The sequence below is a fragment of the Drosophila obscura genome, unplaced genomic scaffold, assembly GCF_018151105.1.
Source record: "Drosophila obscura isolate BZ-5 IFL unplaced genomic scaffold, ASM1815110v1 contig_150, whole genome shotgun sequence".
In the NCBI taxonomy this organism is placed as follows: Eukaryota; Metazoa; Arthropoda; class Insecta; order Diptera; family Drosophilidae; genus Drosophila; species Drosophila obscura.
The window spans coordinates 3,466,552-3,493,387 of NW_024542736.1; the positions used below are offsets into that span (position 1 = coordinate 3,466,552).

Sequence of the window (26,836 nt, forward strand, 5' to 3'; positions counted from 1 at the left end):
TGCTGACCAGCCCGGCCGCATCGGACATCGGTTGGTCGGCTGGCTGGTTGGTTGGTTGGTTTGTCGGAGTTTGGAAATGCCCGGACGTGCGGATGCAGAAAATCAAACAGCTCGCCGCGGCGTGTGGCGTCTAAATGACTGGGGTGCTCCAGAGCCGCTCCGTGTGACCTCTAATGCCGAGTTGGAATCCGCTGGGCGGGTGGGTTGTTGGCGGGCCAGGTGGCGGCCATTGGGCGATAGCCGCAACCAGCCATCCACGCCCCACATATCGATCAAACTTCAAATTCGAATTAACAGAAACACTTTAAAGTGTGTGCCGCGGCGGCGTTTTCAAATGCAAATGCAGCAGGCAAAATCCCAGTTGCAGCAGGGAAAAGTTTTCTGAGCCACCCCACCACCCCCTCTCCACACCCCACGCTCGACTTTAATTGCACACGAAGTGAGCGAAATGTAATTTCCGTTTTTTGCTGCTGGCAAGTTTTGTGCTCATAAGTCAACATCAGCATTCGACCGGACGGAACGTGAGAGGGGAGGGCAGTACTGGGTAATGGCTCCCCTACTCCTACTGCTAAGTTCCCATGTAAATGATGAGCCCCGCCCCGATAGTAGTTGGCCTGCCAGCGTACATCATGGCGTATGCTTAATCGAAAGTTGGGCCTCATGGCTGACAGTTTAAGTGCCCCATCCACTCTCTTGTGTGCATTAACTTAAATTTATGGCATCTACTCCGTACATCTACACCCAGCTCAACCCAGCTCAATCTCAGTTGCCGATCCAAATCCGGAATCCCAGCTGCCTCTCTCTCAAGCGCTTTGAGTGACTGACAGACATGTGTCAAGTAAGAGGAGCAGCAACAAAGCAACAAAGCCAGTGGCAGCAGCAGGCTCTGAGTGCATCACAGTTAAAATGCTGCGCAATTACTGCAAGTACTGCACATGAAAACAGGCAGGCAGGCAGGAACACACTTGCCCCAGATGGCACTTGAACCGACCCAAAAGATGCCCTGCCGCAAGCCTTGAGCAGCTGCGCTCTCTCCGCCAAAGAGTTTGACACAATTTGGAAGCTTGTCCTGCCATCCGGCGCTCATGCAAAAACCTTTATACTGCTGCTAGTTTGGGCACCCAACAAAATATACGAACCCACGTAAACCCCAGTTGTGTGGTGGCCAGCTGCTGCTGCTGCTCCTGCTGCTGTTGCTGATGATGAGTATGACGACGGACCGTCCCGTCGTTCGTTGTGTAACTTTGATGTGAACTCCACTTTTAAATATCAGCGTCACATCAAAAACAAGTGCTTGTCAGCCCGCTGCTTTTGGTTTGGGCAACTCTCGCTCGCTCTCTCGCTGTCGCTGGGTAACCCTCGGGACAAATGCATTGCCCTCATTTTGCACAGGCAGCCGCAACAGTTGCGGGTTTCCCTCTGTGGCGGGGTAAATCTGTGCTGCGATGGAATGAGGGCAGGGCTGGGGCTGGGGCTGGGGCTTGCTCTGTTGTTAATGAATTTGCACAAGCTGTTTGCCCTCAGCTTAAAACTTACTCATACCCGTGATCCGAGGCAGACAAAGCTGCTGCTGATGCTGCCACACACACAGCCACAGACACATTTGATCCATCAATTTAATATATAGAAATATAATTTAACAATAACACAGATTATTTTACATAGTTTACTTTGCCGGGGGAATAGGCCTGCTGCTGCTGCTGCTAGTTGGGACTGCTCTTAGGTCTGCAGCAGCAGACAAACGCCGGCCAGGGTCCATTTGCTGGCCTTCTCTCGGCTCTTCAGATTAAATGTCCAAACGTAAGTGGGTCCACGGAGTCTGCAAGGATGTAAGGTTGTAAGGATGTGCATAAATAGTGTGACAGTCCAAGTCAAACATTGAAAAGAAAACGAAGGAAGCCAAATGGAATCGATGGTGGGCCCAGGCCCCAGCCACAAGAAAGCCCAAGAAAAATAAACCTCAAATTGATTTTAAAAGGAATTGCTCGATGGCTCCGGCTCCGGCCCCGCCAACCCCCAGCCACGGCCACGGCCCTAGCCCTGGCACACTTCAAATTAAGTAAATCGCACAAAAGCCGAACTGGGGACAGCAGGCAGCTAGCGGACAGTGGACAACGAACAGCGGACAGCGGACATCGGGCAACGGCACTGAGCCATGAAAAATGAAACTGTAAAATGCTTTTACTATGCTTTTGCCCCCCTGAAAGTGGCAGTCGTGCTGCTGCTGTTGCTGCTGGTGGGACTTTTTGAATTTATGCCAAGCGTCGATCTTGGCTGCATCGCTGGGCGCTGGTCGCTGGGCGCACAACTTGTAGTACTTTATGGATGGAACCCTTTAGCCCTGACTCCCGACAGCCTGCCTGGATATACTCGCACTCGCACTCTTACTCGTAGCTGCTGATGAGTTTCATTATGTGCGAACAAATCATCACATGGGCGACTGAAGAGAGGCCGGCGAGGCTGGGCAGCAGACTGCATGGCGTCGCTCTCGTTTAAAAGCAATCTCGTGCATTTGTTAAGGACTCGCGATTCAATGACTGTCTCTCTGTGTGTGTGTGTGTGTGTGTGTGAGAAAAGTCAACACTATTTCATTACGAACAAAGAACATTTCCATTTGGAGAAAATTTATGAGAGCATTTGGGCATGCAGTCAGTCAGTCAGTCAGTATCTATTTAAGAAGTAAAAGAAACGATGGCCACACGTGTCGAGGGTTTTGATACCCTTGCAAAAGAAAAGAGAAAGAGAAGGGTAATTCCTCATTGAACTTCCCAGCTTGGCATGTACTCTGGTGTAGATTAAATCCTTCTTTAACATCATCTGTTCAATGCACCCGCCCTGAATAGGGTACTCGAACTCCACTCTCAGCCAAATCACTCAGTGAAAGGCCCAATACACCCCATGGCCTGGCACTGGGCTGGCACAACAAATCGATCAGCGCACAAATAGAAAGGCAGACAAACCTACCCACAACCCTCCCCGCCCCCACACTCCCAATGTATCTGCACAAAAAGCTAAATAGAAAATAGAGCGTTTGACAGTGTAAACAATGTTAGTAGCTGGTCCGTTCCCCAGCCCCCCGCTGCCAAAAGTTGAAACAAAAAGAAGAAGAAAAAAAACTAGAAATGATGATGGCCAGAAAGGAAAAACCAAACGAAGCCAAAGCCAACTCCTGACAACTGAACTGGACGGCGGGGCGGGGGGACTGTTGGTGGCATTGTGTGCAGTCCAACGACAACATTCAATAAACAATTCACAATTGATTGACAAACGGACAGGCGGCCCATGCTGCTGACGATTGACGATTGAACGGCAGAAGCAGAGTGAAGCGCCCTGCCCTCCCTTCCCCGAAAAGGGACGCAGACACTGCGAAAATGGCCATGAATGAGCAACCATGACGACAAGTCAGCGGAAGGATGTTAGTTCGAGTGGATGAGGAAATTTAAAGCGAATGCGAATGCTGACAACAACAAAGCTTTCTCTGCAAACAAAAAAGAATCCCCCGGTCCCTGGCCAACCCCCCTACCCCCGCCCCCGACAAATATAACGAGAGTTCGGACAAAAACAATGGCAGGCAAATTTCAATGCGGACATCCGGCGGCGATTAGAGATGGACACTGAGCAGTGAACAGCAGTGTGTGGATTGAAATGGGAGGGGGGGGGGGGGGAGCGAGGAGCAGGCTTGTGGTTAGAGAGGTACATACCGAATTTTATAGACTGGACATTCGTAGATATTCTTGACTTCCTGCTTGTCCTGGGTGACGGCCTTGATGTAAATGACGGGCATGGCGGGGAACAGCTCCTTGTTGAAGGCATCGGTGATGGTGCCCATTTTCATGTCCCATCGGGCACCCTCCATGAACAGGCCATTCACATAGGCACCTTCGCGTGGAGCAGAGCTGTGGACAGACAGACAGATAATTGATTGATACCCTCGATTCATGTCGCTTCGTGTCGCTTCGCTTACGTAAACTCCTCCTTAAATTTCTTGGTCACATCACAATTGAGACACATGCGATCCAGTGGCCACTCGTTCTTGCGCGCCGTCTGCTGCATAATGGCCGTCAGCAGGGACTGGGGATTAAAGAAGCCCGCCAGCCAAATGGATGAGGGCAGCCGAAAGTCGGCCACCCAACCCTCCAGCTCGCGCAGACGCAGCATGAGATCGGAGAACCAGGACTGAAGGCCCAGCAGACTGGGATAGGCCAGCTTGGTCCACTGCTCGGGCACCTGATCCATGTACAGGCACAGCATGAGATCCTCCATCAGCGACGAGATCGTCAGTTCGCCCTTCAGCCCCAAATCGATCTCGTTGAGGGAGCGACGCAGCTCGGCCATCAGCATGTTCATCCGTTCGCACTCCTGGAAGGCGACAATTATGTACGGATTGCGATCCTCGACGCGACCCATCAGCTCCAGGATGTTGAACGGTGTCGGTATCTTGTCCAGCAGATCCTCAATGATGCCCTTGGTGATGTCCTCCTGCGAGACGGACTCGCCGCCGCCGCTGCCGCCGCTGGACATGCGCGGCTGCAGCTCGAACACAATGCGGAACAGCCGCTCCGAGACGGTGGTGAGGAATCCAATCTCTGCGTTCGAGTGCAGCCCGTACAGCGCTGGACTCTCCCAGGGCAGATTGTCATCGATGTACTGATGGTAGCCGGCATACTTGAGGATGCCCGGCGCCGGGAAGCCCGGACAGTACTCCAGCTCGCCGTCGATCAGCTCCGGCTGCATGAACTCCTCCAGATAGGTGCGGCACAGCCGTCTGTCCCAGTCGTCGGTGATGTGGCCGCCGTACATGATCTCGCCGAACAGGTAGCGCAGATCCTCCCACGGCACACGCGTGTTGGCCTCCAGATAATTGTACAGCACATAAACGGAGATGGTCAGGTCGCCCACATTGAAGGGATAGCCGCGGTTCCAGCCCTGCGGTCCGAACTTGCGCCGCTCCGCGACGACCGCATGGAAGTAGCACAGCGAGAAGAGAACCGCCTTGAACTCCGTCTCCTTGGAGCACATCTCCAGCGTCTCGTCGCTGAAGTTGTCCAGCGCCTTGTGAATGTTGGCCATCATGCCCGTGGGCGGCTCATTTGTGATCTTAATGGCCGACTCCAGGATGCCCTGCGGCAGAATGTGCATCAGTGGATCGCCAGCGGGCTCGGCGCTCAGGAACAGGCGATAGTTCTCGTTGGCATTGTTCAGCGACGATTCCATTTTCTTCTCCAGGCTGGGCAGCCAGCGGGCCACCAAATGAATGTTCTGCAGGATGACCCAGTGGCCCAGCTGCGAGGCCGTCTCAATGGCATTCTCGGCCACAATCTCCTGGCCCTGGCCCAGCGAAACGCTGTGGAAATTCTCATGATCGAAACTGAAGCCCAGCGTTTTGCCCAGCTTCTCCACATCCTTCAGTGGATCGACACCGGGCGAGAGGACAAAGAACATGTGCGTCTCGGGACTGGACTCCTCGAAGGTCTTGGCAAACTCCACGGATCTCGCGTCGATGTACTTGGAGCCGAGCTTCTCGTCGATGAACGTTTGCATCGCATAGGACATGCGATCGGGTCGAATGCAGCGCATAATACACAATCGCTGGATGGCCGATTTGCCCTTCCATTCGCCCGGAAACTTTTCGTTCTCGGGACTCTCCGAGTCGACAAACTTCTTCCAGCGCTTGTGCGAGCCCTCAATATCCTTCTCCAGGCCCTTGAACGCTGGCAGATTGCTCAGCGCACGTATGCCGCCCCAGCCGAGATTCGTCATCCAGGGATAGTTGGATGTTTGATTGGGCATGTAGGGGAATCGCAGCAGAAAGTCCAGCTCGATGGGCTCCACCTCGCCGGCAGTGACCAGAATTTGTATGCACATTTGGGTGAGGAATATGAGCTTGTCCTGCTCGAACAGGCCCCGCGACGTGTACACGTAGGTGCAGTAGGTGATCGAGTCAATGAGGCTCTCCACTCGATCCTTGAGCTTCTCGGCGGGCGTCGCCTTCAGCATGGCATTGTTGAAGACGACGGTGAAGGCCTTCAGCGAGAACTGGTAGATGGGATTGATCTTGAACAGATCGTTCAGTATAAAGTAAATGATGGAGGCGCGCTCCGCTGCCGGGCGATATGCCTCACGCGCCGAATCGATCTGCACACCGGTGATCTTGGCTTCGGCCACCTTGATCTCGATCTCGTCCGCCGTCTTTTTGGTCTTCTCCAGATTCACGACCAAGGTCACATCCTCCAGCACATTGTCGCCGGCGGACGAGAGGCGCGCCAGTAGGTCATCCTCGAGGAATTTCAGTGTGATCTTAAAGTGATTCTGTTGTTGGGTGAGGCGTGTGCGCATCGACTCCAGATCGGGTCGCTCCACCTTGACGACCTCCGCCAGCAGCTGATCCTCGAGGCCGTCGCGCGTCACCGTGAAATTGATCAGTGTCGTCTGGGCCTGCATCTCGGGCTTGTAGTGCGGATTGGCCAGCTTTGTGTGCAGTATCAAACGGAATTTCGGATTGAAGTCAATCTCACGATCGCCGATCTTCAGTATGGTGCCCTTCTTGATGAGCTGCCGGCCCAGCAGCGGATTCAGCACCGGATCCACATTCTCGCCAATGTTCTCTATCAGCAGCACACTGCCATTGCTCACCGCCTTCTCCACCTGATCGAGGTAGCTGCGCTGCGAGAGTCGCAGCACCACGAGACCCGCGCCGTACTTGTTCTTCACCCATTTGATGCCCTGACTGAGGATCAGAGTTGGATGACAGTTTTGTTAGCTACAGAAATGAATGCTGCGATTACTTACAGCTGCGGATCGATCATGAGCGGATAGCGCTCGGACTGCACCAGAATGGCGGCATTTTCCGCTGACATGCGATCGCTGGGCAGTCCCTGATTGTTCCATTCGGCTATTTGGGCATCGTCGCAGATCATGTCAAAGGGATCGACGCCGTCCGTCGAGGGTATGGGTGGCTCGCTGTTCTTGAAGGCTGGCGCCCACATCTTCTCCTGCAGCTCGGTGCGGTAGGCGCGGGTGAAGCAGCCCACATACGAAATGAAGCACGCAATGATCAGTATATCCCCGGGCAGTTGTCTGATGCCAGATGTCAGGCTGTGCGAAAGGTAAAGGAAGCATCATTAAATCCGATTAATTTGGGATTAATTTATATTTTTTTTGAGTTACCTTTTGACGGACTCCGTCCAGCGAACCTTCTCGTTGGCCAGGCCGCCAATCAGGCGATTGGCAATGTCGATGGTGAAGGCCGTTTTGTCGGCCTCATCCTGGCACTTTTGCTTCTGGGCCAGGGCCTCGTCGTACTCCATTTGCAGGACATTCAGCTCCTCTTCCAGTTCGGTGAGTCGCTTGTTCAACGCCGTCAGCTTGTCGCGCGCATCCTGCAGTTCCTTCTCGGACTCGAGCAGGGCCCGCTCCTTGGGCTCCACTATCAGGTAGACGTCGTAAAAGCGATTGATGTTGATCACCCACGAACAGAGGCCGGCGGCCGCCGACGACTTTGAGATGATCTTTTCGGGACTGAAATCGGGATCGTTGATGTACGGCTGCAGGGCCTTGATGACATCCGGATGGATGTGCTTCTTGTCGTAGTTGATGAGATTGTCGAGGAACTTGTCCACGTTGCCCATGATGACACGGCACGCCTTCCAGCTGCGATCCTTGGGTATCTTGCCCTTGCTGGCGAACAGCACCAGGACGGCGCCGCAGACGCTGACCACAGCCTCGGGCGGCGAGCCAAAGGACTTCAATTCCGTCAGATTGTTTTTGTTGAGGGTGTTGAGGGCCTCCTGGGCGGCCAGCAGGGCCGGTTGCGCCTTCAGGAAATCCTCCTCGCAGAGCTTCGCCTTGGCGGTGACATCCTCTTCAATTTGGCGCACATTCTTCTCCTCCTTGGTGGCGAACGCTCGCTCCTTGGACACCTTCTCGTTCTCTGTGCCGACAATTACAATCAGATTGTCGGCGTCCTGGTTCTTCACCTTCAGCTCCACCTCCTGCACCTTGAGCACATCCTGCAGGGCATCCACCTCCTTGGTGCAGCTGGCCAGCTTGATGAGTCCGTTCTCCAGACGATTGCGTCGATCCAGATTGGCCTTAACCTTCTCGTGCAGCAGCTTCGAGTAGAGGGCAATCAGCTCCAGGAATGACTTGGGTGTCGTGTAGTTGTAGCGCTTGGCATTCGCCAGATACACCTGCGATATGTCGTTGACCGTCTTGTGCACGTAGGCCATGAACTTGGAGACGGGGAAGGCGAGTTCCTTGGGCAGCACCGATATCTCGGATAGGAAGCGCATGGACACCGACTCGAGGGCCTGCTGCGGCCACTCGTGGAACCAGTCGATGGTCGTGCAGTTCACCAGAGCTGGAAACTTGCGCGAGCGCACCCGCAGCGTGGCACCCACCGGCGAGAAGCAGAGCACCACCTTCAGCAGACTGCGCACCTTCTCGATGAAGTACTTCCAGCAGTTCTCCTTGCTGTCCACGATTCCGAGCTGCTTGACCTCGTTGCGCACCGCATTCACAATGTTCTCCACCTCGTCGTCGGGGAAGAGCTCGTGAATGTCGCCGGATGCCAGCAGATCGTTGACCAGCACCAGGAACTGTTCGCGCGCCACCTCCGAGTCAGTCATCAGGAAGCAGCAGGCGGTGCTCTTGACCCCAGCCTTCGAGTAGAGACCGGCTATGTTCACCTTGAGGTCGTTGACACTGTAGTCCTTGGTCAGTTGCACCTGGAAGACGTCCAGCGATGAGATGAATGCCGCCAGACGAGTGAGCGACTGTTTGCCCGAACCGCCAACGCCAATGAGCAGCGCATAGCCCCTGGAGGACTCCACAATGCGACTGATGCGACACACATGCGACATGGCATCGTCGAAGAGCACCAGATTCATGGCGCCCACATAGTCGTTGTAGCGATCCTGCGCCTCCTCCAGCAGCGCCTTCAGCCGCTCCCAGTCCGGTATGGGCATGTACTTGATGTCCGTCAGCCCCTTGGCAAAGTGACAGTAGATGTGGGGCAGCGCATAGACCACCTCATCGTTCAGTCCCTCGATGCCCTTGCGCACGGCATCGGCGACGATCTTCTTGAAGTTGCCAATGTCCGTGTAGTCGACCAGCTTGTCGCCATACACGCGATAGCACTCGTGCACCCAGAGGCGTATCATGTGGCTGGCATTCGGGCAGGTCTCGTTATTGGCATACAGAACACCCTGCAGGGCAGAACAGAATATTTATATTAATTTTAATGGGTGCAAAAACGAAACTGAAACTGAATTTGAATGAGTTTGTGTGCTCTTTATATTCTATATTCTCGTTGCAGACTATTCTCTGGTATATTCTCTTGACTCACCGTAAAGATATTCGCTATATCGCGCAGATTGAAATTATAGTGGAATTTAATGGCGGTGGGCAGGAATGTGGCTGCCACCTTCTGATGCAGCGTAATGGCCGTTGTGACCATGCCCTCGCACAGCTTGACGACTGTCTTGTCGAACTTCTGGGCCGGATTGTTCAAGTGCTGCGAGAGTATCGAATTAAGAATGTGAAACAGGGCGTCCGGGCTGGGTGGACTGTGCAGAAGCAGCGGGAAAAATATAAATTTAATATAAATATAAATAATAAACAAATAAAAATGCTTTCTCGCTACTCACTTGACGGCAAAGGAGCAGAAGTGCCGCTGCAGTCGTGGATCGATGGTAAAGGAGCCCGCGGAGGGATTCATGCAGGCCACAAAATTGCATTTGTGTATGTCCCGCAGCGTCATCTTCTGGCGATCGTACCAATGATGGTAGTCCATGAACTGCCGGATCAGCGTGTGCGGCTGTACGGTAAAGTACTTGTCCACCTCGGGCATGTTCATGTCGTCCACAAAGTAAATCATGCGCTTGTTGCCAATGGGGCCGTAGTTGCGGCCGGCCTTCTTCTCCAGCGGCTTCTCCAGGATGCGCTGCAGCATCTCCGAGGTGGTGTAGAAGTTGAATGGGACATTCGTGACCGCATACTTCTCGGTGGGCAGGGCATTCAGCTTGGCGTTCATCAGTATGGTCTTGCCGGAGCCAGGCGGTCCGATCAGCATCAGGGGGTGATCCGCCTCGATCAGGGTGTCCATGAAGAAGCGCAGACGTGTCGTCTCGTTGGTGTTCACCAAATTCGACTGCAGCGGCAGATCCATGTCCAGCTCGAACTCTGGCACCAGATTGGTCCACGGCAGGAACTTCTTCGACTCATTGTCGATATAGAACGAGAATATATTACCAGAGGATGGGAACTTGACGGCCTTGTACTCGTTGAGGAACCACTTGCTGAACTCGTTGCGCCAGTCGATGATCTGGTCCTGGAACAGCGACGAGCCAAAGCCCCACACAATGCTGAACACAAAGTAGATCTCGTACCAGTCCTTCGGACAGTCGTTGGGCACATTCTGTGGCGTCAGCATGCTGTCCAGCAGGAAGCAGGTCATCTGCAGCCGCGCTATGTCCGAGATGGGTGTAATCGACTTGAGGCGATTGCGGAAGATGTCCAGCAGCGGCGGCACATACTTGTCGAACAGCACATTGAGGGTGGCCACCTCGCTGGAGTTGGTGCGTGTGCCCAGCCACGACTGTATGAACGGTGTCCAGCCCAAGTCCTGCGGATTGATGTATAGAATGCCAGCCCGCGACACGGTGGCCGGCGTGGCCGTTCGCAGCGATGCAATCTCGAAGAGCAGTCGCATCTCCTTGGTGAGGGCAATGCGCTCGTTGCTGGCCAGCGTCAGCACCTTGTTGTCATCCATCACCGTGTTGAGACTCTCGATCCACATGGGATCAATGTCGCCATCGAGCACAATCCACTTGGGACCCGTGCCCCCCAGATTGGCCTGGTCTCGCATCAGTATCGAGAACAGGCCGTCCTTCCATTCGCGCGTCGCCGGATTGACGATGCCGAATAGCTCGTCATTGGTCACCGCCTTCGGGTTGAGGTCGTTGTAGTGGGGCTTTCGCTTCTGGTTCTGGTACGTCTTGTTCAGCGTTTTCCACACCTCCGATTTCCCGGTGCCGGCAAAGCCGATAATGAACACGGAATGGCGCACGGCAAACAGCTCCTCCAGCTGCACAATCTTCAGGATGAAGCCATCCTCCGGCTGCAGCTTCAGATCGATGGCCGATCGCTTGATGACCGCCTCGAATTCCATATTACGCTTGCGCGGCACATCCAGGGCCGGAAACAGATCGCCAATCAGGCCCATAAATACGGGCACATCGTCGGTGACAATTTTGGGTATATTAAAATCGCGCAGGGCTCGCATTAGCACCTGATCCTCCGGCCGCTGGCGATCGTCGCGCTAATGGTGGGGTGTGGGGGAACGCAAATCGATGTGACCTTTAATTAAAATCTTTCAGCTCCACTAATTGTGCGCGTGACTCTTGCAGCTCATTAGCCAGGACTCACGTAGCGCAGCCCGTGTACTCTGTGTATGGGTGTGTGTGTGTTTTGGGCATAGTTTTGGCAATTGCTGGCCAAAAAGTTTTGCAGCAACAAGGGCTGGGGCGGGGGCAGTGGCACGGGGAGAGGTCAGCTCCAGTCCGTTATATAAGGCCGAAGTTTTGCAAATCCTTTTGGCAATTAGATACTTGTAGCAAATGAAGGAAAGCAGCCAAAAGGAAAAGCAGCCAGCTAAGGCGACGATGGCCGATGGGCGATGGGCGATGGGCGATGGGCGATACTGACAGCGACACCCACAAATATTGCACACAAGTATCTGGGAGGTATCTGGTAGGTATCCGTGGTGGTCCTTGTAGCATTTCGCAGTGCAAATATCCCATTACTCGGATGAAACTTTTAATTAAAAAGTTGCCAATGACAAACGGGTCGGTCGCAGGAGGAGGTTTGTGGGTCGCTTGCCTGAGAAATGCGCTACAGTCTTAATATTCGGCTCTTGGCCAACACTGCGGATGAGCAGAGTCCTGGCTGGCTGGCAGTCTGGCACGCACGTAATTGAGACAAACTTTTGGGGGGGGGGACAGTAAAACATTCGTGCAGTGCACAGAAGTAGCGAGAGGAGCGAGACTGCTGCCAATGGGAAAATTACGACATTTAAACCCCGCAGTAGGTTAAATGTACGTGAAATATTAAGTTTAGTTGCATGAGAGCCCACTAAATCTTATTGTAGGTCAGGCCACCCACTTTACTGGCGCAGCTAATTATGGGCTCCCACAATCGAGTGGGAGAGTGTGTCTGGGATTTGGGGTTAGAAGTGGAAACTCACCCGCAGGGCACCGGCAACGACCAGCACCGACTTGATGGCACGCAGACCCCAATCGTAATGGTCCTGCTTCGAGAGCAGCTCCTTGCACAGCGTATAGAGGGTGATAAATTTGCGTGCCAGCAGACGTGCCTCCTGGAAGCCCTCCGCCACCAGCATAATTTCACTAATCAGTGCAAAATCGGGCACCACCATCGCACAGGGTCGATACAGGGCCTTCAGGTTCTCGGGCAGCTCCGCGCGGCCCGCATAGCCGGGATTCATGGTTATGAACACGCCCACGGTGTTGCGCAGCGATATGTGCTCGCCGAGGAAGCTGAATGTCTGCTTCTTGCCCTTGATGGCGTCCTGTATGCACTTGACCTGCACCGCCACCACCGAGAGCACCTCCACGGAGATGCGATTGAACTCGTCGAAGCAGCCCCAGGCGCCGGTCTGGGCCAGGCCCTTGTGGATGTTGCCAATCGACTTGTAGTCCATCTGTTCGGAGCAATTGAACACGTACACCATCATGCCCAGTGCTCGGCCCAGATCCTTGGTGGTTTCCGTTTTGCCCGTTCCAGCCGGCCCCGCGGGCGCCCCACCCATCACCAGATGCAGCGACTGCGTCAGCGTGATGTAGCAGCGATCCGTGAGCGGTGTGATCACCAGACGCGGCGTATTGCCCAGATACTCGTAGTCGTAGCGGAACTGTGCATCGCAAATGTTGGCGAAACAGTCGTCGATCTTGTTGTCCCATCGATGGCGCAGCTGGCTCTGCCACTGGAAGGCCGTCTGCACCTCCACCTTCTTGGTAATGATGGTGGACACCACATCGCGACTGTGCACATCGATGGTGCACACCGTCATGACCTTTTGGCGCTCCGCGGCCGTCAGGTCGCCCAGCAGCAGCATAATCAGATTATTGAGCTGATTCACCTGCTTCTTGTTGTAGTCCTTGAGGGCATTCTCGTAGCGCTGCTGCACCTTGGCAAAGGCATCGTTCGTCTCGGCCGTCCACATGATTTGTGTGCCGACGAGGGCCGGCTGGGCGGGCCACTCGAAGATCCACACGTGACGCGGCTTGTGGTCGTAGGTGGTGAGGGAACGCTTCAGCTGATCGCGCAGCGTGTCGCGCATTTTGTCGGTGACCCGATTCAGCCAGACCTCGACCTTGCCGCTGCAGTCGCAGTTGTCCAGGAAGGGCACGTACTCCTCCAGCTCCTTGGCCACCATGCCAGCGGCGTTCTTGGAGCCAGAGATGAGATTCAGCTTGCCCAGCGAATCGTACAGCTTGGTGAGATGGCGCGACACAGCGGCCGGATTGTTGCCATTCGATAGAATGTCCAGCAGATCGGCGGAGGAGACGAAATAGAAGCGCGGATAGGCCAGACGCTTCGTCTCCAGATAGTCGTTCAATGCCTTCTCACAGAGCAGCAGCATCTTGAGCAGACCCTCCAGATGTTCGTACAGTTTGCTGCCGGAACGATTGGTGGATCGGACGACATTGCGATCGGAATTCATTTGGGCCAGCAGCGCCTTGAACTCCTTGTCTATGTAGTCGAAGCGCTTGGAGTCCTCCGGCAGCTGTGAGCGTATGTCCTCGGAGCCAATGAATATGCTCTCCAGGTACTGCCACTTGCGCTGCACCTCGAACCACGAGCCAATGATCTGGTCCGCATTGGAGAGCTTCTGCTGCCAGGAGCGCACCTCGGTCTCAAAGAAGGCAATGTACTTGGACGAGGCCATGTTCTGCAGCTGCCCCTGATGGTCCTCCAGCGTCTCGATCATCTCCTCGGATGCCTTCAGCAGCTTCAGGCCCGTGCGCTCGTGTATCTCGTTGCCAAACTCCATGGTGGCCCACGCAGCGGCAATGTCCTTCAGCTGCTTCTCCATGGCCATCTCCTTGACCGACTTGTCCACAATGTTCTTCACATCCTCCTCGTACTCGTGCAGATTCAGATCGATGAGATTCTTGAGCGTTGTCGAATCGTCCATGCTGAACTTCACCTGCGTCGTTTGCATCAGCTCGATCCAATGGCGATCGCGTATCGCCGGATTCTGCAGCTCGGTGACGGCCCTCAGTGAGGTCATCAGATTCTTGAGCGACGCCTCCATGAAGATGAACGGCTCCCAGGTGCGCATCGTCTTGTCCAGGCCACGCAGCTCGCGGCCAAACTTCTTGCACTCCTGGTCCATGGTCTCTATGTCGATCTTCTTCCAGGGCGTCTTCTGCCAGTCGTTGATCGTCGACTGTATGGTGATGGCAAAGTCCCACATGATCTTCACCAGCTTCAGATCGTTGCGGCACAGCTCGATCTTGGCGGCATCGGGCCCCTGCAGCTCGAACAGCACCGCCGATTCCGCGAGACTCTTTTGCCGCTCCTCCAGGGCGACAATCTCCAGATCGGACTCATCGATCAGATCGTAGCAATTCGGACACGGCACATTGAAGAACTTCTTCTGCACGAACTTCCTGCGATATGTGTTGGCCATATTGTCGCACAGCATGATCCGCTTCTCGATCAGATCCACCTGGTAGCTCTGGATGGGGGCGATCAGCTGCTTTGTGGTCGCCGCCAGACGCTTCACCTTCAGCCAGGCATCGGGCAGCTCGTTGATCTGCGCCAGTTCCGTGTCCTTGAACTCGTAATTGTACAGCTTCAGCAGATCGATGATCTCCTTGAGGGGCTCAAACATCGAGTCGTAGATGAACTGCTTCTCATTGATTTGATTCAGCACGGAAAGGATCTTGATGAGGCCCTCGAAGTCGTCCTTTTGCAGCTCCACCTTTAGCACAATATTGGCCTCGTCCACAAAGTCCTGCAGCTCCTTGAGCGAGTCCTTCACGCGATTGATCAGATCCATTTTGAAGAGGCTGATCCACTGGCCCACCTGATTGAGCACCGCCGTCTTGAAGCCGCCCATATTGAGGCGCAGGAACACGAAAAAGTCCTCGTAGGTGTCCCAGGTGCGCACCTGTCCCTGCAGCTCTATGAACTTGTCCAGCTGATCCTTGTACACCGAGAGCGGTGGGTACTCGGTGCCCAAGGGTGCGACACCGGAGCTGCCCTCCAGCTCCGCCTCCGCGTCGCGTTCGTTCAGCGTGAGATTGCGGCCGTACTTTTTCACCTCCATGAGATAGTTCTGCCTGTTCCATATCCACAGGTAGGAGTACTCCATGTACCCTTTGCCATGGACACGGATGGCCTGCAGGGCCAGCTTCACTTTGTTCGTCACATCGTTGGTCAGCCGCTCCAGATCCGGCTTGGCCTCCAGTTCATCTGTGGGGGATTCAAGTTCAAGTGTGAAATGTTTTCCCACTCTGGAGGGGGGGGACTTACCCATAAAGTTCGTTGGTTCTTCGCCGGTGATTTCGGGCGGATCCTGGGCCACGCGATACAGGAGACTCATCTGATCGGTCATGTTGCTGAGCAGCGTGTCCACAAAGACCGAGAAGCCCGTCTTGGAGTTGAGATCGAGATTGAGGAAGTAGACAACATTGGGCTCCTGCAGCTCCATGAATATCTCAAAGATGGGCGAGTTGTGCTCATAGCGATTCTCCACCTCCATGCGCAGGTATGTGGTGCTGGTGATGACCGCATCCAGCAGACTCTCCGCAATGATCGTGTCCACGTACACCTCGTAGGCGCGGAACAGTTCACGCTCCTCCTCGCTGACGCCCTTGAGCAGTTCGTAGCGATGGAACGGTGTGATGACCTCCTCCTCGCTCTCCGACTGCTCCTCCTCGATCTCCTCCTCATCCTCCTCCTCGTCGCCGTCGTGCTTCTTCTTCACCCGCACCGTGGTCATCACGGACAGGCTGACAAGCGGCGGCCAAATGCCATCGCCCTCGTCCTCCTCCTCGCCGTGCTCACCCGGCGGCAGGCTGTAGCGCCTCGGAATGTCAAAGAACAGCTTCAGATTGACGTACATGAGCAGGTCGATCAGTCGCTGGGTAATGGCCGCCAGCATTGCGCGCTCGTCCAGGATGGGATCCCGCGGATCTGTGTGCAGCAGCTGGTGTGGATTCAGGTCTTTGCGCTGGAACAGCGGCACCTTGCCCCAGCTGCGTATGCTGTCCTTTATGGCCTGCAGATTCTCCTGAGCGGCAACCAGACGATCGTGCAAGTACTTGACCATCTTGAAGATCATCACGATGAATCTTTGACCTAACGCAAAAGGAGAATGCTGGTGGCATCTACTGTTGGCATTGGATTAACTTGTGAACTTACTGAATTCATTCCACGTGATGGAATCAATCATGGGTGCAATTTGCTGCTCAATTAGCGCCATTTCAGCGGCGATGAGGCCCTTCTCCGTGGGATGGGCACGCTCATTGGTGTCGTTGTACCACTCGGCAATGCGCATCAGCTTGATGCGAGCTTGCTGCAAATGTTATAACGGTGTATTAAATAACCTATCTAAATATTAAATTAGTTTATCCCACCCAGAGCTCCTCTTCGCGGCTGAAGAATTTCATTAGGTTGGGGGTCATCTCACAGCCGAGCAATCGCAGCACTTTGATGTCCTTCAGGGCTATCTTCAGTCGCTCGGTAAAATTAACACTGATCAGTCCCTGCTCGTCCTTGAGCAGCAGCGTCAGTGCCATGTCCTCCTGAATGCCCTGCCAGCATTCCGCCATCCACTTGTCCAATATTTGCTTGATAAAGTCATCAATTTCGTTCAACATTAAACGGTAGATATCCAACACATTGGCACCGCGTTCATTGTCGAAAAGTCTGCACAAAAAGGTGGAGTAAAATATGCATGTCGGGACATGTTTATATTTTGCACGAGTTTCTACGCTGCATTACGGTGCTGCGCTCTCAGCATTGCCAAGCCATCGCTCTCAGAGGCAATTGCCTACGACGCAATTCCTAGTTATCTATCTCTCTCTATCTTTGCGCTCACACTGAGCAGCGCGTTCGACTATCTCGCTCTTATGTTACTCTCTGAGCGAGGCTCTCAGTGCACACCCTCTCTCTCTCTCTCTCACACACAAGTAACGCAGTAGACTAGACAGACGACTAGAACAACTGTAAATCAACCAAATCAACTGAGACGCACAAGAAGTAGTGAAAGCGACAGTGAAAATACACTGAGAACAATCACATGGGGAATGAGTTGCTGAGTAACAAACAGACCGAAATACACTGACCGAAATACACTGACCGAAATACACTGACCGAAATACACTGAGAATATAATCATGTATTACTGCCGACTAAAATACTTACGGATAATCGTACATCTCGTGCTCTTTGCTCATGGCTGTTATACGATATCTGAGCTTCTTCAGCCACGCCACAGCACCGGACACCTTGGGGAAGCACTCATCCGTGGGTAGTTCCTGGAAAAAAAAGGCAAACTTTAGTTAATAAAAAATAAACCCAACTGCTACATTTACTTACATCCACACCCTTTGTCAGGTAGATGCTCTTGAACTCATTAAAGTCCTCTTTCACATTCATGATCTCCTCCTCGAAGTCATCCACTATGACGTGCATGAAGGGATCCAAATGCGCCTTGATGATGGGCCGCATCAGCAACATGCCGCCCAGCAGCAGGTCATGTGTGTCCTCGAGGGCCTTCTCAAACTGAAACGATATCATGCGCTCCATGGTGTCCGTTTTGTCCTTAAATTTCAGGCGATCCTGCTCGAACTGCGAGTTCTCTGCATCGGGATCCAGCGGATTGTACTGAATGTTTGTCCACTCGCGGTAGTTGTTGTTGAAATCTTCCAGAATTTTCTCCAGTGCCGCTGTAATTTGTCGCCCCTTGAGGCCGCCCATCACAATCTTCTCCAGCTTGATGAAGTCGCGGCCCGTGTTGAACATCTCCTTCAGTTCCTGCAGACGCTCGATGAACGCATCCAAACGTGCAAAGATCTTCTCCGGATGCCAGGTCCAGTCCTGCGAATTGAAGGTGGTGCCAATTTTGAACTTTTTCAGCGAGTTGCGGCACTCCTTGTAGATGGTTCTGCAGTTTCAGGGCGAGTATGGGAAAGTATGGGAAATTCGTTTGATGTAATGTAAATGGCACCCACTTGTAGTACTCCAAATGCTCAATGGTCGTGGAGATCTTCTTGAAGGCCTCGTCTATGTCGCCCTGGAACAATGAGTCGGGCTCTATGGTGCGTATGGCGCACTCAATCAGTGAGTTGTGGAAGGCCTTAAAGAACAGCGTCATATTGTCGAGCGTGTGAAAGTATCGCGAGTGTCCCCACACCAGGCCCACTGTCAGCATCAGTGGACGGATTTCGGGTCTGTTGTCATCCATATCATTCGCCTCAAATTTGTCCATTTTCTTTTTCTGCACAGAAAAGAGTATTAAGTCATCGACTGCTCTGTGTCCTCTCTCTCTCTCTCTTTCGCTTACCAGTGCCGTTAGGCATTTTGTTATGTCCCTCGCTTCGGCCAGTGCCTCGAGTACGAGCTCGACTATGCGACGATAGGACTGCTCAAAGATTGATTGGATCTTCTCGAGGACAAAGCCAATCGTCTTGATGCGCTTGTCGCCCAACTGATCGGCCAGACTCTCCAGATTCTCCAGCCTGGATTCCCAGAAGGCAAAAATGGCCTCGGGCACCGGGAACTGTTCCTTCGAGTATATCTTTTCGCCGGGCTTGATGTTAACCAGATCCTCCACCGAATCCAGCCATTTGACAACCATGAATTCGAGCGAATGCTTCATCAGGGAATTAACCACCGAAATGTCCCTGCAAGGATGGCGAAAGGTGGTGAGGGGTGAGTGGGAGGAGCCAACTCTGACTCTGAATCGTAAACAAAAGAGCAATTTGCGTCACGAACCCAGCGGCGATGGCCGGTGCGGCTTCCATGACCTCATCCATGCAAATGGGCAGTGGGAAAATGGTTCGATTGATGACCAGTCCCTTCATCTGGGCAATGCCATTGCGCATCTCCTGCGACTCCGTCTTCATGTCGTTGGCAATCACACTGGTCCAGCCCACCTGATTGACGGCGTTGTTCAGCAGCGGAAAGAAAACCTCATCGCACAGCACCGAAAGATTCGCCAATGGATTCGGCAGCAGATCGCCAATCATCAGCGACTAAGCGAACCAATGAAAAACCGGACTCGGTTGGGGTTCCAGTAAATGTGGGCAAAAACTCACGCTAAGCATATTCTCTTCGGTGAGAGTGAGGGGCGTGGAATTGCGTATGAAGTAGGCCACCTTGGCGCGCGGCTTCACCGGAAAGTTGTAGGTGGGATACAGCTGTCCGCCCGAATTGATGGTAAATATCAGGCGATGCCTCTTCGGATCGTTCAGGAACTCCATTATCAGATCCTGTCGAAGAGGAATTGCGAACGCATCGCTTGAAAAACCATTCGAGTGTGCACGTTGTGGAAATTGGACAACGCGACAAGGGGATTGTGTGCAGGCGTGGCACCCACTCTCCCTGTGTCGTGGGTGGGTCGCATTGGAGGCTGCGACTGTGGCTAATTATACTGCCAACGGACAACGAGAGCCTGGTGGAGGAGGGAGCAGTACAGGGGGACAGACAGACAGCGGCACAGCGGTAAATGTTGCGATTTTGCAAAATAATCAGAAAAGGCTCTCAACATTTTACGTAAAACGAAAACGAAAATGTGCACGCAGGGAAAAAGGGAAAAGGGGAAAATGTGCATTGCACATCGGTGTGGAGGCGGTCATTGGGGTATGGGGTGGTGGGGTGTGGCAAAAGTGCCTAGCTAGGCGCATCCCGTAAACGCCTCCTGGCCATTCCATCCGCAATCCAACTGAATCCTTACCAGCTACGTGCAGCGGCAGCGGAAGTGCTGCGGTCGCCATGTTGTTGCCTCTGTTACGTTATCTAATTACAAAGGAATTGTGCGGCAACGTCACACAGTTGCCGGCAGTTGCCGGCTGCCACCTATCCGCCTGCACCCCCAATACTGGCTCCACTGTCGCCGCTGGAGACGAGAGCCCAGAGCCGGTTCCAAACTCAGGCCACCATTCGACAGTGGCAGCAAAATATTATTTCTGTTCAAATGCACATGCCCATAGAGAGCAGCCATGCTGGGGGCCATCCGATTGATATATTGTGTGTGTAGGTAGGAGGCCTGCACTCGACAAAAAAAAGACAAGATACTTCAAAATATTCAGTGGATATCAAAGACGAAAAGCGAGGCAACAGACAGTAAATATATACATATTAAATATATACAAATCAACAAATGCTGGCTCGGCAAATACTTTCAAAAAATTATATGCGAAATGAACAAAATAAAATTGCTTTCTTTTCTCGTTGTGTGTCCGCCCGGAGACTGGCCCGCAGTTAGTTACATAAACCTACATAAAGTGAGGGAATGTGCAGACGAGGGGGTGGGGCACACGCATATGGGCCTAAATACACTTGTGTCTAATAAGTTTTATCCAAATGGCCAACGAAGCGTGCACCCACACACAAACACACACACAGAGACGGAGCACCCCCGCCGCCTTTTTTTGGCCGGACAATGGCTGGGGGGGGGGCTTTATACGATATAGGATGTTGGGCTGACGTAGGGTTCTCCATGGAGGTGGCACATAAACAAATGAAGGGTCGAAGCGAGTTTCGGGGCTGAGGCTCAGCTGCGTATGCGGCATATTTGAGCGCGCATGGCGAAAAATTGTCAAACTGCCGGCCGTGGCCCCAAAGTCAGTTAGGCTGGCAATCTGCTTAGCCGCTTTCCGCTGCCTGCACCACCCATCGGTCTCCACTATCCAGCCAGGCAGCCTGGCACTGGTGCACTAGCATTTAAATTGTGAAAATATTTGGACGCTTGTTGTGCACACTGCCAGGCTGCCTGTCCGGGCAGGGCCTGGGCCTGTGCTGGTCGTTAAATAAAAATTGAAGTTAGGTTTTTTCGGGGCCCATTTGACCGTTTGCAGGTGGCACGCAGTAACAATCTTTAAACAAACGGGGTCAAACGGGGGTGGGTCAGTGGGTGGGACGCTAATTGCGTGCTTGTCAACACTCGAAATAAAAATAATATTTGCAACAATTAAAAGAGCGCCAACGCCAACAAAAGAGCCAACATTGCCGAGCAATTCAAAGGCGAAAAAGGCGAAAAAAGGCGAAAGGGACCACCAAACAAAGGGTGCCCCCAAGGCTAACACAGCCGTCACCTGGTGCATAATTTTTCAAATTATGAATGCCAAAAGGGACAACTCCAAGGCAAATTATGCAAACTGTAAATGCGCCAAAATCAAAGTAAATATGCCACAGGGTCCGTGGCGTCAAGTGAACCGCAGGCGTTGAAAAGGCCCCGAAAATTCGTAGCAAGGATCTGCTGCTGCACGAGACCTTTTTGCCCGCCGCATACATAAATTCTATTCGTGCTCAGCGACTGGACACAGACAGCAACAATTAGTCATTGTGTGGCGCTTACCTTGTACTCGTTGGTGGATATCAGCTTGGTCCATTTCTCCAGCTTGAGGCGCATGGTCTTCGACACATAGTTCCAAAAGAACTCGGGCCGATTGTCGATCTGTGTGACGGGACAGCATGAGGCATGAGGCATGAAGGATCGAGGCGAGGCAACACCATTGCAGAGCCGTATCAGAGTCAAGTACCCACCACTTCCTTTTTCTTATCCTTATCATCGTCAGCCATTTTGTAGCAGTTGCTGGGCCGATGTTCTGTAGTTCACAAAATAAAATTACTTGTGACTTAAATCAACAATAAGTTGACTTAGTCTATGACTGAATTATCTGTGCAGTCTCTGACGTTGTGACTTATTTTCCCAGTGGATATTTGCCCGACCCACAAAAACCCAAAAAAATGAAACTTAACATGGATTTTATAGTTGGTAGCTTATTTAATTTATTGACTGCAAATTTTGTTGAAGAAGACCAGCATTGTGTGGGCTAACGCGTGCCTAATGGATCAGGGGGATACGCTTGGGCAGATTCTTCTTCAGCAGCTTCCAGTTGATGCTGGTGGGCACCGCGTCCGATCGCTTCTTGGACTGCTTCCTTTGCTTGGCGGCGCCCAGCTTGGAGTGACTGGCAGCCATCTTGGAGCGACTGGCAGCCATCTTGGAGCGACTGGCGACCAGCTTGGAGCGACTGGCAGCCATCTTGGAGCGGCTGGCAGCCATCTTGGAGCGACCGGCGGCCAGACCGCGATACTGACTGACGCCGCTCGACATCTTGCCGCCGGGCGGCTTGATCGCAGTCTTTCGGTACTTCCGCTTGAGCACCATCTTGCCGCGTCCAGTGGCGATCCCGGGGCCAGTCTTCAGCTGGTGCTTGCTCTTGCCCAGGTTCCTGCCGGACTTGGCTGATTTGAGCGCCTTGTTCAGCTTCCCAGACTTGATTGTCTTCAGCGACTTCATCGACTTGAGGGACTTCAACGACTTGGACGATTTCTGCCCCTTAACGGGCTTACTCTTCGACTTTGATCTCTTGAGCGTCTTCGGCGCTGCGAGCACGGCACCGCCAGTGGCCCGCTGTGCTATGGGCGTCACCGAGTACTTGGGCAGCATTGGGGGCGTGGCGTTCAGGGCGCGATCCGCCTTCGCAACCGACTCAAAGTTGCCGAACACCTGCCGCACATTGCGATTGACGTGCTCCAGATACTTGAGCGAGGCATTGCACACGCTGCACTTGTGTGTGGACTCCGTGTTGTTGCGGATGAGGCTCTCCAGGTAGAGAAAGTTCTTGGCCAGGTTCTCGCAGTAGGGGCACTTGTGGGACATGGCGCCGCTCAGCTGGGTGTCCGTGGCGTTTATTGTGGGATCGTAGAAGCCCGGCTTCTGCATGTTCTGAACCGAATTGTTGGGCACAACGTAGTCTTTTGCTGGCTTCTTTTTATCCAAACCTATCATTTTCCGTAATACCGAAATTTTGCTAACCTTCAGAGGCTTCGACTGTTTCTGTTTCGTTATCGGAAATCAAATGAAATAAAATGGAATAATGTTAGTGCGTGAAGGTCAAGCCAACGGAGAAGTCTGTTCTAATTGTCATAGCACACCTGGCTCATGGTTTTTGCTTGATTTCGAAATTATATAACTGTTTTTTTTGTTTTGTTTTGGTTTGTTTTTGTTTTGTTCTAAATGAGTCCCGTGTCGGCTGTTGCTTGACTGCTTTCTGCCTACTACTGAGCCTGACAGAGTTTTGACATTGAAAGCAAATATTGCTGCTCCCATTTTTTGTTTGTTGTTTTGTTTTTTTTTTTGTTTGGTTTTTTTTGGCAGCTCAATTAATCTCAATCTCTTGCTCATCAAAGGCCGGGGCCATTTGTCCGCAAATCGTCAACCTTGTCCTGCTCAATTATCGATCAAATAAATTGCAGCGAATATTTAAGGACTCGCTCCAAATTAATTTAAACGCTGCCACTGCTCCCTCCGCGCAACCCTCACAATACAAGGGTCGACCAGTCCGACCAGTGGCCATTCCGTTCCCTTGCCTTGCCCTGTCCTGCCTTCTTTACTGTGTGTATCGCTTGGGTCCCCTGCTCGTTTAATTTCTATTTCCTTGGGCACAATTAGCGATAATCAGCTCGCAATGGCAGCCAGCGTTTTGTTGTCGTTGAATCCTTCGCCTTTTCCATTCCCATTCCCAATCCCAATCCCCACTCGCATTCGCATTCGCATTCTCATTCCAATTCTCCCGTTCGCCATTCTCCATTTTCGTTTTCGTTTTTGTGCTGTATTTGGGTCAGTACGCTGCGATGTGCACAATAATTTATTTCATTTCAAGATTTAATCGGGCGAAATTTTAGTTTGTCGTGTCGTTTGTTCTGCTCTGTGCTCTCTACGCTCTATTGTCCGGCTAACACATTTTTAAATGCCCTCTTGGACAATGGCTGACCTTGGGACCTACCACTCTGATTGCAGCCAAATGATGTAAGTGTATGGCGGAAATGGCCCAAATGGCTAATTAGATGTCATTTTGGGGGGAAATTAAATACATTTTATTATGCCAATGCCCACACAATCAATACCAGAAGAAGCTTCTTTATATTTTCTTTTATTTTATTTTATTTCCATTGAAAATGAATAAAAATGGTATACAATATATAAAATATGGTATATATTTTTGTTAAACTTTAAGTGGATTTCCATTGATTTGATACAAGTTTTATTCCACCAAGCAGAAATTTATGTGTGTTTACAATTCAATACTCGCTGGATGTCTCTCTCTTTGACTCCATCTTTATGCCGTATGTATCCCGAGGAATATCCGTCAGTTGCCATCCATTAAATTGCTCTGTTGTCTGTGTGTGTGTGTGTGTGTTGCGCACATCCATGAGATGACGATGCGGATGCGGCAGACAACGCCCACGCCCACGACCATAGCTCCACAGACAATTCCCTGCGACACATAACTTCCAATTGAAAATATCTTAGAAAAGTCAAACACAAGTGCAAATGCCAATAAAACAGCACTGCTCTGGGGATGAGGAGGAGCAGGAGCAGGAGCAGCACGAGGAGCAGTGGATTCGCACACCCAGCCCAACCCCATACAATGTCGTTGTGGAGCTATAAAGTTGATTGTTCATAAATGTACGGGGCGTATACGTAATGTCAGGCACTGCACTAAACCAATGCACGACTCTCTGCACACAGAATGCAGCAGGGTGGGCAGGGACTGAGGCAGGGCGGCCATCAAGGGTGGTGCTGCTGCTGCTGCTGCTGCTGGAGAGTGCAGCCATAAAGTGCCAGAGTAATGAATTTATTAAAAGCCCAGTTTGTTAAGCAACAGCCACAAAAGTGAAAAAGTGAAAGGCAAAACGTTTGTCTTGGCATGGCCCAGCCCCAAGCTTGGTCCGGCCCTGCCCTGGCCGGGCCCGGTATGTTGGCCAAGTTTACCTAAATAGATTTCCATTATTCCGTATTCGTGCCATGCATGCGACTCAACCAAAATGTTAGTGTTAATGCTAATGGATTTGTGCCAAGTTCTCGCCCGTACAATGTTCGCTCACTGATTTATTCGTGGTCAAAAGCGGGACAGCGATTTCCATTCTTTTGTCGCTGTTTGTTTTTTTCCATTGTTGTACCCTTGCAGCGGGTATTGTGAAATGGAGAGAAGGTAGCGCCATAGAGCCTCACAGAGTCCTCACTGCTGTTTCCAAATTTCGTGCTATTAAATTAACATTTTTTTTCTTCTGTTTTTTTGATTCTGATTAAAATATAAACAATCCAGCTGCTAGGGTATTTAGAGCTTTGGCATTTGTTTCTCCTGGTTTTTTTTGTGGCACACTTCTGTACGCTTTTATTTTCGTCTCATTGGCGCTGCTAACTTTTGACCCACAAAGGTTGCCGCTTTGCCGTGTCCTTTCCCCGCTCTAACGACTTCCTGAGCAGCGACGTTGACCGAGCAAGTCGCTGCACTGCACAGACGTCTTGGCCAACAGAAATTTGCATGCCGTCGTCGGCGTTAACGTTTTGACTTTGACGTCGAAGGCGACGGCGACGGGGACGGCGCTGCGAGCCCGCCTTGTTTATTCTGTTTGCCTTTCGTGTTACGTGTTTATCGCCTGCAAATGGCGATTCTTTGGGCGAAAAGTGAAAGCCGTCGCGCCGCCTCTGGCTTTCCTGGGGCTTTGCTGTCTGCTCTCCTTAAAGTTTGCTCAACTTGGCTTTGCCCCACTGTCGACTCGTCAGTTGGTCGAGCGGGTGGGTGGCTGGCTTTGAGTTCAACTTGCACGGGCATTTCAATATCAACAGAGGCATGCAAATTTGCTCGCAAGTGTTCCATCGAAAAAGTGTGTCCATGTGTCCATGTGTTGGTGTGTGCGAGAGTGCGGCAGGAGAGTGGGCCTGGCTGCTTTGTGCCACATTTGAAAGCGTCGGAAAGCAGGTCAACTTCATTTTTCGTGCTGACCGACAACCACAACGATGGGGCAACACAGAACAGCAGCAGCAGCAACAACAGGCGGTTGCTGGTTTCTTGTTCTCGTTCGTGTTGTTGTTGCTGTTGTTTGATGTGCGAAAGCCGCAAACACAAATTAGCACAACAACAACAGCGGCGGCAGCGGCAGCGGGCAGAGGTGGCACCAACAACGCGTCCATAATTTCCTTTGCAACACTTCGCCTCTGCCCCACACACACACACACACACTTGCATTGCAGGAGGCTCTGCTTTGGATTCGCGTTTTTGGTTTTAACTGCCTTCTGGTTGGGGGGTTTTTTTTTTTATTGTTATTATTTTGTTGTTGCTGAAGCCGCCGACGTCGCTGCCATCGTCGCCTTCTTTGGCATAAAGTCCAAAGTGCAAATGTTTTGCGGTCAGTTTGGATTCGAAGTTGGCCAGAAACGCGACGCGACGCGTCGTCATCGTAGCCATCGTCGCACCTGCTCTGCTCCCTTGCCAGCTTGCCAGCTTGCTGCAGCAGGCTTAGTGGCCAGAGCCAGAGCCAGAGCCAGAGCCTCTTACATACATTCAGCTTTTGTGCTTTGCATTCTTCCCAGCCACTCGCATGGGCTGCGGTTTTTTTCCTGAATTTTTCACCCAGTTCTGTGGTCCCGTCCATGAAATTCATTTGGAGTTTTTGTTTGTTGTACCTGTACCCCAGCCCACTCACACACAGAAGAAGCTACACAGCAGAAGCAGGTGGCACATCCCGTAGAAAGCGTTAATCCTGCCACACTATGTCTGAGAGG

The 26,836-nt window shown here is 52.3% G+C and overlaps 2 protein-coding genes across 2 annotated transcripts; both read right to left on the reverse strand.

Annotated features, from left to right (window-relative positions):
- Nucleotides 1-1,608: 1,608 nt before the first annotated feature.
- LOC111070096 (dynein beta chain, ciliary) lies at nt 1,609-21,846 on the reverse strand. The gene is made up of 19 exons (XM_022360417.2): nt 21,805-21,846; nt 21,617-21,715; nt 19,356-19,529; nt 19,033-19,292; nt 18,602-18,941; nt 18,270-18,535; nt 17,635-18,202; nt 17,461-17,573; nt 16,671-16,962; nt 16,456-16,609; nt 15,565-16,392; nt 12,245-15,504; nt 9,648-11,320; nt 9,347-9,566; nt 7,168-9,206; nt 6,790-7,095; nt 3,965-6,727; nt 3,702-3,896; nt 1,609-1,819 (listed from the first exon to the last, which is right to left on the reverse strand). Exons 1-19 carry the CDS (start codon nt 21,838-21,840, stop codon nt 1,720-1,722), a joined length of 13,686 nt encoding a protein of 4,561 aa, XP_022216109.1. The 5' UTR covers nt 21,841-21,846; the 3' UTR covers nt 1,609-1,719.
- A 179-nt stretch (nt 21,847-22,025) lies between these two features.
- On the reverse strand, nt 22,026-23,327 carry LOC111070141. Its single transcript, XM_022360485.2, has 2 exons — nt 23,203-23,327; nt 22,026-23,104 (listed from the first exon to the last, which is right to left on the reverse strand). The coding sequence occupies exons 1-2, from the start codon at nt 23,209-23,211 to the stop codon at nt 22,106-22,108; spliced, it is 1,008 nt and encodes a 335-aa protein (XP_022216177.1). The 5' UTR covers nt 23,212-23,327; the 3' UTR covers nt 22,026-22,105.
- Nucleotides 23,328-26,836: the final 3,509 nt, after the last annotated feature.